Source organism: Bison bison, unplaced genomic scaffold (assembly GCF_000754665.1).
Source record: "Bison bison bison isolate TAMUID 2011002044 unplaced genomic scaffold, Bison_UMD1.0 scf7180017864160, whole genome shotgun sequence".
NCBI lineage: Eukaryota > Metazoa > Chordata > Mammalia > Artiodactyla > Bovidae > Bison > Bison bison.
This window is the reverse complement of record NW_011494732.1, coordinates 5139583-5154024: the sequence shown is the minus strand read 5'-3', so window position 1 is coordinate 5154024 and position 14442 is coordinate 5139583. Positions and strand designations below refer to the sequence as shown.

The window sequence follows — 14442 nt, the reverse complement described above, 5'->3', positions numbered from 1 at the left end:
CGCTATATCCTCCTGCTGATGGGGCTGTTCTCAGTGTACACGGGCCTCATCTACAACGACTGCTTTTCCAAGTCAGTCAACCTCTTCGGCTCCAGGTGGAACGTGTCTGCCATGTACAGCTCCAGTCACAGCCCAGAGGAGCAGAGGAAGATGGTGCTTTGGAAGTGAGTGTCTGCCCAGCTGCCAGATGGTGTCTGAGGTGGAGGGCGTCACTCTGAGGCTCCCTCGCCATCACAGGAGGCCCTCACCCCTCTTTTGTGTTACAGTGACAGCATCGTCAGGCACCACAGCGTGTTGCAGTTGGATCCCAGTGTTCCCGGAGTGTTCCGCGGCCCTTACCCTTTCGGCATTGATCCTGTGAGTATACTCCTCCCCTTAATATCTCAAGTTTCTTGCTGCTGCTGCTGCTGCTAAGTCTCTTCAGTCGTGTCCGACTCTGTGCGACCCCATAGACGGCAGCCCACCAGGCTCTGCCATCCCTGGGATTCTCCAGGCAGGAACACTGGAGTGGGTTGCCATTTCCTTCTCCAATGCATGAAAGTGAAAAGTGAAAGTGAGTGAAGTCGCTCAGTCATGTCCAACTCCTAGCAACCCCGTGGACTATAGCCTACCAGGCTTCTCCGTCTATGGGATTTTCCAGGCAAGAGTACTGGAGTGGGGTGCCATTGCCTTCTCCACAAGTTTCTCGCTAGTACCACCTAATTTTTCAATGAAAAATGTTTTTAGTTTTGACCACTCTGTGTGGTTTATTCCCTTAGGAACTAAGGTCAGGCCTTAGTTCCCTGACCAGGGATGCAGCACTTGCCCTTAGCAGTAGGACCTCAGAGCCCTAATCGCTGGACCACCAGGAATTCCCAGGATCACCTCGTTTGAACTGTCACAGAGGTTTCACAGATGGTTGAGCACGGTTCAGGTGGTTTTACCTGAGGGGCTGGTTCTCGGGGGTTTCTGTCTGGATGACAGAGGCTCACCGGGTATTCCGAGTCAGGCTGGTGTGCAGATGAAGCTGACAGTCCATTTGAGAAGCAGGATCAGTGCCTGAGTACAAGTCCACGGAGAGCTGGGTTACAGTCTGTCCTACTCCCTGACCCCCTTGATTCTAGTGAAAAGTGCCACGAAACGTGCTGCTCCTTCCATTTCTTCCTTGTGCACGTTAATTATTTTTTTATCTTTTGTTTTAGAAAGAAATAGTGTGCAATTCTAGAATGGGAAAGGGAGCTTAAGCTTATCATGGTGCTTATTGAGGTGGTTGTTTGAAAGGGGAAAAGTGTGGGGAGAAGGAAAGAGAGGCACTGGCTCTGGGGCTGGGGCTGTCCCACCTGCCCGCCCCGCCATGGGGCTCGGCAGGCGGCTGCTTCTGAGGCCCAGGCAGCGTCTCTCTAGACTCAGGGTTCTTCTCGAGGAATCTCAGCCTTAAGAGAAGAGCTTAGAAACTACCTCAAGGGACTTCCTTGGTGGTCCAGTGTCTCAGACTCTGCCATCCTGATGCAGGGGACCTGGGTTCAATCCCTGACCCGGGAACTAGATCTCGCCTGCCACAGCTGAGTTCACAGCCGCGAGTACAGAGCCTGCATGCTGCAGCTAGAACTGGGCGCAGCCAAGTGAATAAAGCCGCGTCAGAATCGGTTTGGAGGGAGGTGATACAGTAATGAAAAAACCCACTGACAGGAGTCTATCATCCCCTTATCTGAGCTCTCCAAGGGACGCTGTCTCCTAATTGTTTATTCTTGTCTCTAAACATAATGTACATAATTGAATATTGTTGCCTCAAGTCTTAATGTGATAGGAAACTTGAAAAAGCTTGACCACGGTTGCCTTAGGGAATAGCACTTGCATCCTAAGACAGTTGAAGGAAGTTAAGTTTTCTTTCTTGCTGTTTCGTTTTGTCTTTAGATTTGGAACTTAGCCACCAATCGTCTCACTTTTCTAAACTCTTTCAAAATGAAGATGTCTGTGATTTTAGGGATTACTCACATGACTTTTGGAGTCATTCTGGGAATATTTAACCACTTGTAAGTACAGATTTTTTTTTAAACCAATATTTATAAGCCACGTTTTTGGTACTAATATTTCTTAAACTTTGCTTGTTGATAGATTGCCTAGATCTTAAAGGCAGCCAGTATGGGGGTATGTTGTATTCACATGATCCTGTTTTGATAATCAGTTTTTTGGCAGCTTCTTTGATTCAGCAGATATTTGTTGAGCATATAGACTGTGCCTGGCACTGTTAGGGGTTGAACAGTGAGATCAGAAAAAAGTTTTCACCCTCATGGAGTTTATGTTCAAGTGAGGGAGACATGCAGCATGTTCATTCACATTTATTTCCAGAGGTGATTTTTGTCATATTCTTTTTTTGTTTTATAAATCAAAAACTTTTGGTTTGTTTCTTACAGCTGGTATATTAGAAGTAAGAGATGATGTCTTTTTTCTTCTAATTGAATCTGAAAGGGAAAGACTAGTCTTCTCTCCTGTCCTCACATCTTTTTGTGATTATATCTGGGTCATAACACAGATGATGTGATTCTGAGATGGGCTTTGTCATGGAGAATTTAAGATTAATTTACTCTTTACTTTTTATCTTAGTACAGCTGCCTGCTGCCGCTAAGACCTGGCGCAACCAAATAAATAAATGTTAAAACATTTGTTCATGGGTTAATCATTTCTGTTTTTTGCCCTAGGCATTTCAGGAAGAAGTTCAATATTTGTCTGGTTTCCATACCAGAACTGCTCTTCATGCTCTGCATCTTTGGATACCTTATATTTATGATCATCTATAAGTGGCTGGTTTATTCAGCTGAAACCTCCAGAACTGCTCCTAGCATTCTGATTGAATTTATTAGCATGTTTTTGTTCCTGGCTAGTGACACAGGTGGTCTTTACCCAGGGCAGGTAAACAATATTTTTTTTTTTCTTCCCCCATTCTTAGGAACTCAAGGGAAGTCCTCATGAGAACCTTTTTGTTTCGATCAGTAGAATGATTAAAGGTGATTCCCATGGCCTCCCAGGCACTGAGCGGCTTTCTGTTTCTCTCTGTTATCACAGGGGTGTGTCATTCTGCCATGAGTGCTGTCTCCGGGGCTCTGGTCAGACTGTAATCCAAACTTGCTGCCACTCCTTAGCTGTCAAAAGTGGTGGGGAAAGAATGTGTTAGGGAGGGTTCCCGAGTACTGCTCATCCATCTGTCTTTCCAGTTTTTTCTTTTCTTTTCTTTTTCCAGTTTTTTTCTTTTTGAATACTTTGATTGATCTATTTATATTTAAATAATACCACTGAGCCACCAGGGGAAGCCCCTCCAGTTTCTTTAAAATCAGTTTCTGATTCAGCCAGGCTTTCAGAGAACTGGCAGTTGGACTATGGCACATGGTTCTCTCCAGAAATGACTTTTCTATATAGATGCACATTTGTGTGATGCCACCCATATCAGCTATGAGTTTAAGAAACAAAAGGTAGAGACCCTCTGACAAATATAATGTAGCTTGCATTTACTTTACGTTCTTGCTGATAGACATTCTACTTGGTTGTCACTGGTTTCAGCGTCCCAGTGACACTTGGTAGGTCTTTGCGTGTTAACCGGCTTCCTCCCCGTCTGCACCAACAGGAGCATGTCCAGAGGCTGCTGCTGCTCATCACCGTGTTGTCAGTCCCCGTGCTTTTCTTGGGAAAACCACTCTTTCTGCTGTGGCTGCACAGGGGGCGCAGTTGTTTTGGGGTTGGCAGGGTAAGTGTGAGCTTGGATGCACGTTCGTCGATGGTGAGCAAGGTCTGTTTTTAGCTGTGAAAAGTTTTGTAAGGAAAACACCTTCCAGGAATTCCAGTGGCTAAGACTCCACGCTTCCTCTGCGGCGGGCATTGGTTCAATCCCCAGTCAGGGAACTAAGGTCCTGCTTGCTGTGCAGTGCAGCCAAAGAAATAAATAGATTTGGAAAAAAACAAAACACCTTCCATGGGATCCAGGCTTTGATTTAAAAGCTAAAGCTTCCCTCACTGAGCACTCTGGTGTTGGCTGTTCTGCAAATGTGTGGTGCCAGGAACCTGCACATCTGGGCGTGGGAAACTGGTCCCCCTTTAATGAACCCCAAACCTAGCAGGAGCTTGCACTGAAATCTTTCAGTGATGCTGGTCATAACTAAAGTGTTTTTCTTCTTTATTCTTGCCTCTTCATCTTTTAAGGTGCTTTTTTAAGTAACATAATTAAAGGAAATTTGGAAAATACAGAAAATAGTGCCTTGAAGTTTTCCTATACAGTTATAAACAGTGTTAACCATTTGTTGAGTTTCTTTTCAGACTGTTTTCTTGTTTGTCTATATTTCTTTTTTTAAAAAATTCTGGGGCTGGGGTGGAGGAAATATTGTGGTAAAATACACGTGGTGTAAATTTTCCATCGTAACCGTTTCAGGCGCACAGTTCAGTGTGCACCCCAAGTACACACTGGCATTAAATATTTCACACTGTGCATCCGCCTCCCACCCATCTCCAGAACTCTTCCATCTTCCTAAACTGAGACTTCATATCCATGAACACTAATTTCCCATTTCCTCTCCCCAGCCCTTGGCAACTACCCTTCTACTTTATGTGTGTATGAATTTGACTGCTTTAGGTATCTCATACAAGTGGATTCAGGTAATATTCTCCTTTTATTTTAGCATAATGTCCTCAAGATTGATCCATGTTGTAACCTGTGTCTGAATTTCCTTCCTGGGAATTCCCTGGCGGTCCAGTAGTTGGGACTCTGTGCTCACTGCTGAGACTTGCCTGGGTACAATTCCTGGATGAGGAACTAAGATCCCACAAGCTATGTGGTGCCAAAAAATAAAAAAGGAAGAGAGAGAATTTCCTTCCTTTTTTCCCCCCACACTTTGACTCCATAGTATGTGGGATCTTTGTTCCCTGACCAGGGATTGAACCTGTACCCCTTGCATTGGAAGATGGAGTCTTAACCACCAGACCACCACGGAGGACCCTTCCTTTTTAAGGCTGAATAATATTCCATCATGTGACTACATTTTGCTTCTCGGTTCATCCATGAATGGGCACTTGAGTTGCTTTCACCTTTTAGCTGTTGTGAACAGTGCTGCTCTGAATGTGGGCATATAAATATCTATTGGAGTCTTTAGCTTTCGGTTCTTTTGGGTATATGCTAGAAATGATCGTTCTTTATTTAATGCTTTGGGGAGCCACTGAACTGTTCCACAGTGGCTACACCATTTTATGTTCCCGTCAGCAATGCACAGGAGTTCCTCCACACCATAATCAATGCTTACTTATGCTCTTGTTTTTTTTTTTACAACAGCCATCCTAGTGGGTATAATATGCTCGTTTTCTTTTAAAGGGCTTTTTATTCCTGAAGAGCTGAATCTTTAACAGAGTCGAAGGGGTTCTAACTTTGATTTTGTCACAACCTTGCAATTTTAAAGGCACTGACTCTGTTTTCTTTGGGTTGTTTTTAGAGTGGCTACACACTTGTAAGGAAAGATAGCGAGGAAGAAGTTTCTTTGCTGGGAGGCCAAGACATAGAAGAGGGGAACAACCAAATGGAAGATGGATGTAGAGAAGTGACGTGTGAAGAGGTAACCTTTTCAGTTACTGTTGTTGATGTGAGGAGCCAGGCTTGCACAGAGATGATCGTCACAACGAGAGTGATAACAATCACTTTTTTTTTTTTTTAATTTTTACTAGTCTAATTGACTTACCATCGTTAATTTCAGGTGTATGGCAAAGTGAATCAGTTATACATACACATACCAGTTCGGTTCAGTCGCTCAGTTTTGTCTGACGCTTTGCGACCACATGGACTACAAGACGCCAGGCTTCCCTGTCCATCACCAACTCCCAGAGTTGCTCAGACTCGTGGCCATCGAGTCAGTGATGCCATCCAACCTCTTGTCCTCTGCTGTCCCCTTCTCCTCCTGCCTTCAAGCTTTCCTAGCATCAGGGTCTTTTCCATTGAGTCAGCTCTTTGCATCAGGTGGCCAAAATATTGGAGCTTCAGCTTCAGCATCAGGCTTTCCAATGAATATTCAGGACTGATTTCCTTTAGGATTGACTGGTTTGATCTCCTTGCAGTCCAAGGACTCTCAAGAGTCTTCTCAAACACCACAGTTCAAAAGCATTAATTCTTTGGTACTCAGCTTCCTTTATATGTATCCATTTAGATTCTTTTCCCGTATAGGTCATCACAGAGTACTGAGTAGAGTTCCCTGTGGTATACAGGAGGTCCTTATTAGTTGTCTGTTTTGTATATAGTAGTGTGTATATGTCAATCCCAATATCCCAGTTTATCCCTTCCCTCACTGTCCCTTGGTAACCATACATTTATTTCCTCTATCTGTGACTCTTGTTTCTATTCATTGATAGTAATCATCTTAAACATCAGAACTCAAAGCAAAACAACCGTTCCTCAAAGCTTTCCAAATACTATTCTCTTCATAGAATTGTCATCATAAGGATTTGGGGTTAACATTTTGTGGTTCTCAGTCTTACAATGGGATTTATAGTGTTAACATCACAAGTTGTGATATTAAATGACTTAAGGTGCTGTGAACATTACTTTCAGAAGATTCTCATCTCCATGAGAACTTCTCCATAGTTGTAAGAAAGAGACCCTGTTCACACTGGCTTCAGGGGGATTCTGCTGGCGCAGGTCAGGATGTGGGGAGAGTGGGCCTCAGGCTGGTGAGGCTCTGGATTCCAATCCCAGCAAGTCTGGCTTGGGTTTTCTTCTTAAGTTTGCTTCACATTCTGAAGCCAGTTGGCCCCACGATGTGGGAACTGTAGCCACAACGTGCACTGGGCTCATTTTCTTTAGTCTTTCAATCAGAGAAAACCACTCTTAGCATGAGGAAGAATCCTAAGGAAGTGCTGTGATCGGCCTGGCTGGCGTCACTCGCCATCCCCAAACCAGTGACTGCTGTAGTTGTCTGCATGGGCTGCCACAACCACACTCGGGGGCTTGAACTGAAGAAATTTCTTTCTCACGGTTTTGGAGGCCAGATGTCCAAGGTCAAGGTGTTGGCAGGGTCAGTTTCTCCTGGGGCTTCTCTCTGTGGCTGTGTCCCCACATGGCCTTACTGCTGTGCATGCATCTCCTGTTGTCTCTTCTTATAAAGACATCAGTCCTACTGGATCAGGCCCCAACCTTATGACCTCATTTAACCCTAATTACCTCCTTAAAGGCCCCATCTCCAAACATACTCATACTGGGGATTAGGGCTTCAACATACGACTTTAGGAGGGGGCACATTTTAGCTAATAACGACTGGCTATGGATCCAGGGTGAGATGGGAGAAGAAGCGTTTCCTCCCAAGGAAGGGAAGCCCAGTCCTGGCGGACAGAACCAGCATGTCTGCTGCTCTCGTCTACTTTATTTTCTTGGAAACTTTTTTGGTTGTTCAATGAGGACTAAACAAGATTTCTTACAGTCAGCCTTTTGTAATTATTAAGTAATTTAGTGCTTTAATTTGAGACAGTTAATAATTAACTTTCTAAGGTCATAAAAAAACAAAAAGCAGACCTGGAAGAATGTGAGAGGTGTCTTGCCCAGTGTTCTACAGTCTTTTCACTGTTAGGGACTCTTTTTATAGTTTCTCGTTCTCAGACTCGTATTAAGATGCTCTTATCCATTAAACACACATACATTCACAGTCTTCTACTCTTGTGGTTGGTGGATGTCTGGTTTTTCATGATACGTTTTATAATTACTAAGAGTAGCTCAAGAACCTCATTGGGCTGTCTGAGGGCCATGGTGGTTGTGGCCTCAGAGTCCGGAGTTCTGGTCCGGTGCCTCCAGCTCACCTGTGGGGTCAATCCTGGGGACGGGAGTGGGAGCTCCGTAGATCGAAAGCTGGGTAGCGGCAGAGCTGTGAGCAGAACTGGGATCTCGTGGCTCTGTGCCCCTCACACTCCAGCACGTCCTCAGCAGCGTTCCAGAAGCCAGGCCTGTCACCGTCGTGCATGTCGTGTACAGAATCTAACCAGGTTGTGTCATCTCTCGTAGTTTGATTTTGGAGAAATATTAATGACCCAAATAATTCATTCCATCGAGTACTGTCTGGGATGCATCTCTAACACTGCTTCGTACCTGAGGCTCTGGGCACTCAGTTTGGCTCACGCACGTAAGTTTCTGGTTTGACCTGCAGTTCCCAAACTCTGGGCCAAGACACCCTTCAGCACCTCAGTTAACTCATGCGGGCACTGAGGGACACTAAAAATTTTGATGGAAAGGGCACTGTCTATGATAGAATGGGGACTGTTAGGTTGTTTGGACTTGACTACTTACTGCCCTGGTCTCCTGGGTATTTCTTTTGACTTCAGGGTGCTGTGAAAAAAATCACTGGGACACAAGTTGTTTTCAGGACCGAGAAGGCTTAGGAACCTCTGGCATAAGCATTTTACTCCCTCTGTTCTGACCATTATTTTTGTTTTTACTGTTATTTTAATTCAGCCCTGCCTCACCAAGTGTGATGGTCTAGTTATGTCAAGCAAGTCCTGAAACAATGCTGATGAATAGTTTTGATTACAGATAGTCCTCCTTTTGCATGCTCTGGTGATGCATGGATTTCAGTTACCTCCGTTTACTTAAGTCTCTCCAGCTGCCCCAAAACACGGTTGAAATTTCAGTTTCTACAATAAAATCTGAGTATATGGGTACAAAGCGCAGGCTTCACTGCTGGCCTTTTAGCCTACAAGTCACTATGTAAATAATACACAGCACATCATGACCAGAGACCAGCGACATCACTTCTTCAGAGCCTGTTGTGGTTGGTCCCTGTGCTTTTTCATTTCCTCATGCATTTATAAACAAGAATAAGAGAGTGTTTTCATGTTCTGATAATTTGGAAAGGTCCCAGAGCAACTGTCATTTTCCCCGTTGGTCCCTGAACCTGCTTCTCAGTTCGTGCCCAGACAGCAAAGGGCGTGGTGGGCTTGCCTCCTTGTAGGCCAGTGGTAAACTCACCTGGCATTTAAAAGTGGATCCGTGAACTGAGGGAATTGGCCAACAAAGATGAAAAAATGCACCAAAGAAACAAAGGGTGATATGTTGGAAGTGAAACGCAAACGGAATGTAACAGGAGTTTAGGAGAAAGAACTGATGTGGGGGTGTGACACTGCTGCTGTTCGAGAGGTGAAATTTGCAGCCAGAGGAACTTAGTAATGTATGGAAGATGCTGGTGTCCCAGAAGTGATGCTGCCGAAGCTCCAGGAGGTAGTTCAGGACTTGGAAGGCGCAAAGGACACTGTAGAAGCTGATTCCAACTTGGAAAAGAGTAGGACAGCTTGCTAGGTATTAGGGAGAAGGCTTGCTCTGTGTCCAGGTGCCTGGCTCTCCCAGGTCACATGAGAAGAAGGCTGTTCAAATCACCCTTGATAAGTTCTTACCAAACCCACCAAACAATTTAATACTCAGTATTTCTAATGTTTAAAAGATAGATTCGCTCTTTTTTTCATTTCCTTGTGCATTTATAACCAAGAATAAGAGAGTGTTTTAATGTTTTGACAGTCATTTTGAAAGGTCCTGGAACAACTGTCATTTTCTCCATTGACCATTACGGATGCTTTCGCTGGTCACTGTTCTGCCCCTGCTCTGTTGTGCAAAGACTATCTGTACTTTTGAAAATCACCAGGTGATAGAGGTGTTCTTTTGCTGGTTGGCACACTGATATTTTTATAAGCATAGCTGCAAGTTGAGACTTTTCTGGTTGGAGGGGGCGCTGTGGTCCACCATCTTCTATTGCAGAGGAGGAGACTAAGGCCCAGTGAGGTTCGGTGCTAGCGCTGGATCACCTGCCTGACCAGTTAGTGGCCGAGTCAGGACTGATGCCCAGCTTCCCACTGCCTGATCCAGGGCTGCACTGGGACCGAGCCAACCAGACCCCCATCTGGATCAAGATCTCTCCTTGGCAGGCAGGCAGACCTCTGATTTCTCTGGAATGTCAAGTCATCCTCCACATTTGAGATGATCAGGTTGCTCACGTAACTTTTATGTGAAGAGCAGATTATATCTTTTACGGGTGTATATTTATTTTAGAGATAACAATTCAAAATTTCTCAGAAGGAAACTCAGTCTAGCTGGCTAATGGAAGTGACTCACTGAAGGTCAACAGAGGTTAACTCTGCAAAATGCTTCCCACGCAGAGTTGTCTGAGGTCCTGTGGGCCATGCTGATGCACGTCGGCCTCCGGGTAGACACAGCCTACGGGGTCTTGGTGCTGCTCCCAGTGATCGCTTTCTTTGCAGTATTGACGATTTTCATCCTTTTGATCATGGAAGGGCTTTCTGCATTTCTTCACGCCATCCGCCTCCACTGGTGAGCTTGGAATTGAGCTTCAGAACTGATATTTAAGACAGTAACCCCCCCCCCCCATATATATACACGTAGAACATTTCCAGTAATATGTATGTGTACCTACATTATTTAGGCTAGTTCTTTCCTTGCCAGTATTGAGATCTGTATTCTGATCCCCTGAGTTAAAATTCTATTTTGTTTCTGAGGTATTGTCCCTGACATGTAAAAAGCAAGTTTATATTTGGTGAATAATTATGTGTATTTAATATTTTCAACTCCCTTTGGGTCTGACAGGTTACTTTATCTCATTGTAAGCCATATTTCTTAATGTTTTACAATATATATCAGATTGTGTGTCCAGTTACGAGGAGAGAGAGGTTCCTAATTCTCTTGTGAATGTCCATAGAGTGGCAAGTAACATGAGGTGTCAGCATTTCCTTCATGGGAAAGCCAACAAAGGGTCAGTGTGTGTGTGTGTTTTATCTCAGTGAAAGTATTTGTGCCAAGAGCATGTATGGAATGAAGCACGTTTGGAAGTACAGGAACTTTTTTTTAACTTAGTAAATGTTGTTTTAAGAAATGTAGGAAATGTTATTCAGAATCTTTCGTTAATACTTTTTTTTTTTTTTTTAGGGTAGAATTTCAGAACAAATTCTACGTTGGTGCAGGCACCAAATTTGTTCCTTTTTCATTCAGATTACTTTCTTCGAAGTTCAGTGATGACCTGGCGTGATCATATTGAAGTATCCAACAAGCTTTCAGATTTATGGAGAATTATCATGTTGTAGAATTCCTTATGTTAAATTGATGATAGGAAAAATTCCAACTTCATTAATTGCCTTATGAGACAGCCAAATCTGTAAGATATACCTCTTCCTCATATGTTAAGTATTTTGTAAACTTTCTCAATTTCAGATATATAAATTTCTTTCCATTTTTATGATGAGCAAATGTAAGTTCATGCAAAAGTTATGGTTGTTTTTAAAAATACAGGCGTGGGAGAGAGAAGCCAATTTTGAATGGTGAATTGAACATAGTCTTAGATATTTGATTTCTTTTCATTTTATTAAAAAAAAAAATCCAGAGTTATTCTGTCACCTGAAGTTGTCAGATAATATTTTCCAACAGCTGAAGCTAAGTAGTTTTAAAAAATTTAATGATGGATAATCAGAAGATTCACATTTATTATATTTTGCTTAATTAAAAGTATGCAAACTTTTTCATTGTATGCGATCTAGAATTAGAAGTAGAATTATTTGTACAGTTTTGTCTTGTTTTAATAATTGGAGAAAATGGGATAAAATAACATGCAACACAATGGTTATCCCACTTGTATATTTTTTTAAAGACTTTTATCCTGTTATCCTTACATAAAACCAATTATGATAATTGTATATTTGAGAAGATAAACTGTGTACTGAGCCTTAAAATCCAGTGTGACTTTAGAAGACATAATATGGATATGATTTGAATTTAGTTGGCTGATGTTCCTGAACCAAAAAGGGTTTATACTGAGTGAAGAAGGAAAGGTAAAAAGTAGTATTTTGTATATTTTTATAATAAAATATAAATTAAGATATTTTACCATGAAGAGGTTGCACCTGTCCTTAAGAACAGTATAATTATAATGTTCCACTTTCAGACTAATTCTAAATAAATGTCTGATAAAGGCACTTAGAGTTAAACTTTTTAAAACTACTAAGATCAGTTGAAAACCAATTCTTACTAAGCCATTGTGTATAATCTTCAGTTTAAATTCATCTTTTCACTTGACATTTGAGTCAGTCCAGTTGAACATTTTGATCTGTGTTTTTATGTTATGTTCATTTTTCATATTTTACTGTAATGGGTTTTAGATATTTATTTTCAAAAAGAAACCTGCAGTGTTTTCCCTTTCTTAACATTTTGAATAATTCACATGAAGAGACCTGCTTATCTCCTTCACCCTCACAGCTAGGAGAGAGTTTGGGACTTTCATTACAAGCTAAGATCATGGTGGCCCTGAATTTAAGTGTATCTCTTCCGGTGATTTCAAGGCCTGTTTGCTGAGGGGCATGAACCGAACATCATGACGTAACTGTGACTCTAACATTAAACCTTTTTAATTGTAGTCAAGATGCCATGCTACTCCTCCATGAGATGTTGTCCCTTATCTTAAAATATCAAACAAAATGATGCTGATAAAACTTACAAATGATTCTTCTCTCAATGTTAAGTTTCCCCAGAAAGACATAAGGTTGGACACTTCTGGTGGGTGAATACAAAATGTGGTTAATGCCTTGCAGGCTCAGACTTGTCCCTCACAGGTTCTTATTTTTATTATTTTACTCCAGGGGTTTATTGTAATAAGATAACTAATTCATTTTTAGGAAACCAACAATTTCAGGGCACTGTTAACTGACTAGTAAACAGGAAACCTACAGGATCTGCCAGAATTCTTTTCCACCCCCCACTGGCAGTTGTCAGGGGGACCCCTTTACCTTTATCAGGGCATAGAACAGAGTGAAGAGTCACTTTTCGGTTGAAACCTATGTAGTAGTTCTGTAGAATGTAATGGTATTATTAAACACAAATTGTTAGTTCTAATTTTTGTGAAAGAACTCTCAAGAATTAAGAGTTTGATGACATCTTGTAGGCTTCAGGGTAAATTTTCTTTCTTTATATAGTTACTGGTTCTATCATGTTACTAGAGCTGTTGCTCTGTTTTGTTTGCAAGTGATTTGGTAGAAGTATTATGTATACGGTTGTTAAGATGTAACTTCGTTCCTGTGATAGCAAAACTTCCAGAGGAAAAACAGTCAATTGTCTGGATGATGCCAAGTATCTGTTTATTTCGCTAACTCGAAATGTCACTACTGCCACATTCTCCACTTTCCATTCAGCTGTTCATTGTGAAATAAAAATCCAAGGGATTTCTTCAGTAAAAAAGAGGTTGATTTTGCCCTGCAAGGATGAAGAGGGTCCTTGCAGTGGTGTGATTGTGCTGAATCAAGAAGTGCAAAGAGGGTTTGTTGGAGGTCATGCTGAGCCTTGGACTGGCCATTCATCATGAGTAGGACTTTGAGGGGACTCACCTTTCACTGAAAACTCCTCAGTCCTCATTTATGGAATGAGTATTTTATAACAACACTCTGATCTCAGTTTTCATTCTGCAGTAGTTTAATAAGGCATAGATTGTGTATAGCATTAAGTAACTTTTATGTCTACGAATTAAAAATTCAGACACTTTAGGGCCTGATTCATTTTGGACAAGAAATAACAACATCAGCTGTTCCTCAGCCTGCATTTACAAACAACCTTATTAAATTTAAAGCCAGGTTTGCTTGCATGCCATCTGGTGTATCTTCAGCAGGAAATCTTAGTTCAAGATGATGAAAATAAGACAGTTTGGAGTGAAAATTTTTCAACACCCAGGCTGAACTTTGGTTTAGAATTTTAATACTTAGAACATTCCACTTGTTCCTTGATGGGAAAATCCAGTAAGAAGGCTGGATTCAGCCCGATTCTGAATCTAGGGGCTCAATTCTGTGAGGGGAAAGGACTGAACAAGTTAAAAGATCCACAAATGCATGAAAGGACACATTTGCATCTTCCTGTCAGTATTCAGCTTCCCTTTACTAATGAAAAATAAATATATCTATTTTTGAGACAGCGGGTGTTTTGTTTTATTATGCTTTGGCTTGGCTACAAAGCCTTTGATCCTGTAGCCAGTTTCCCTTCTTGGGGCTCCCGGCTCCCTGACCCTGGTACACCAGAAGGAACTTAACCCCTTCTTGGAAATCTTCGCTATATATTTGCTCTTCTGACGCCCTTTGATCCAGAGCGACCGAGGGCTCAGACTGAAGTCCTTTTGCCTTGCGTCCAATTTTGCCTCTACCACCTCCGAGATGCCTAGGCCATCTCTGTCACCTGTTTTGCCCGTTTTCTTGGCAGTGCGGGCGGGATGTTCCAGGACAGGCTGGCGGTGGAAAAGCAGGAGGCCTTGCACATCCAGCACCTACAAGGCTCCTGGCTCACTTCCAGGCCTGCAGACCCTCCGCGGCTGAGACTGACCCTCGCCGAAGTCTTTCAATCTCCTTGCATGCCGCCGCCCTGCTCACCTCGGTCCTCCCAGAAGGAAGGGGGCGCCCATCTGGGAGAAGAACCCCGACCACCCTCCG

The 14442-nt window shown here is 42.6% G+C and overlaps 1 protein-coding gene across 1 annotated transcript in view; it reads left to right on the top strand.

Moving 5' to 3' along the window:
- ATP6V0A2 (ATPase, H+ transporting, lysosomal V0 subunit a2) overlaps positions 1-14154 on the top strand; it is a 41537-nt gene extending 27383 nt beyond the window's left edge. Inside the window, 9 exon segments of the mRNA XM_010841413.1 lie at positions 1-164; positions 267-357; positions 1894-2012; positions 2679-2889; positions 3599-3718; positions 5448-5567; positions 7994-8111; positions 10132-10303; positions 10916-14154. The exon segment at positions 1-164 is cut by the window's left edge and continues 1 nt beyond it. Coding sequence (XP_010839715.1) covers positions 1-164; positions 267-357; positions 1894-2012; positions 2679-2889; positions 3599-3718; positions 5448-5567; positions 7994-8111; positions 10132-10303; positions 10916-11015 — 1215 coding nt within the window. The 3' untranslated portion in view covers positions 11016-14154.
- The last annotated feature ends 288 nt before the right edge of the window (positions 14155-14442 follow it).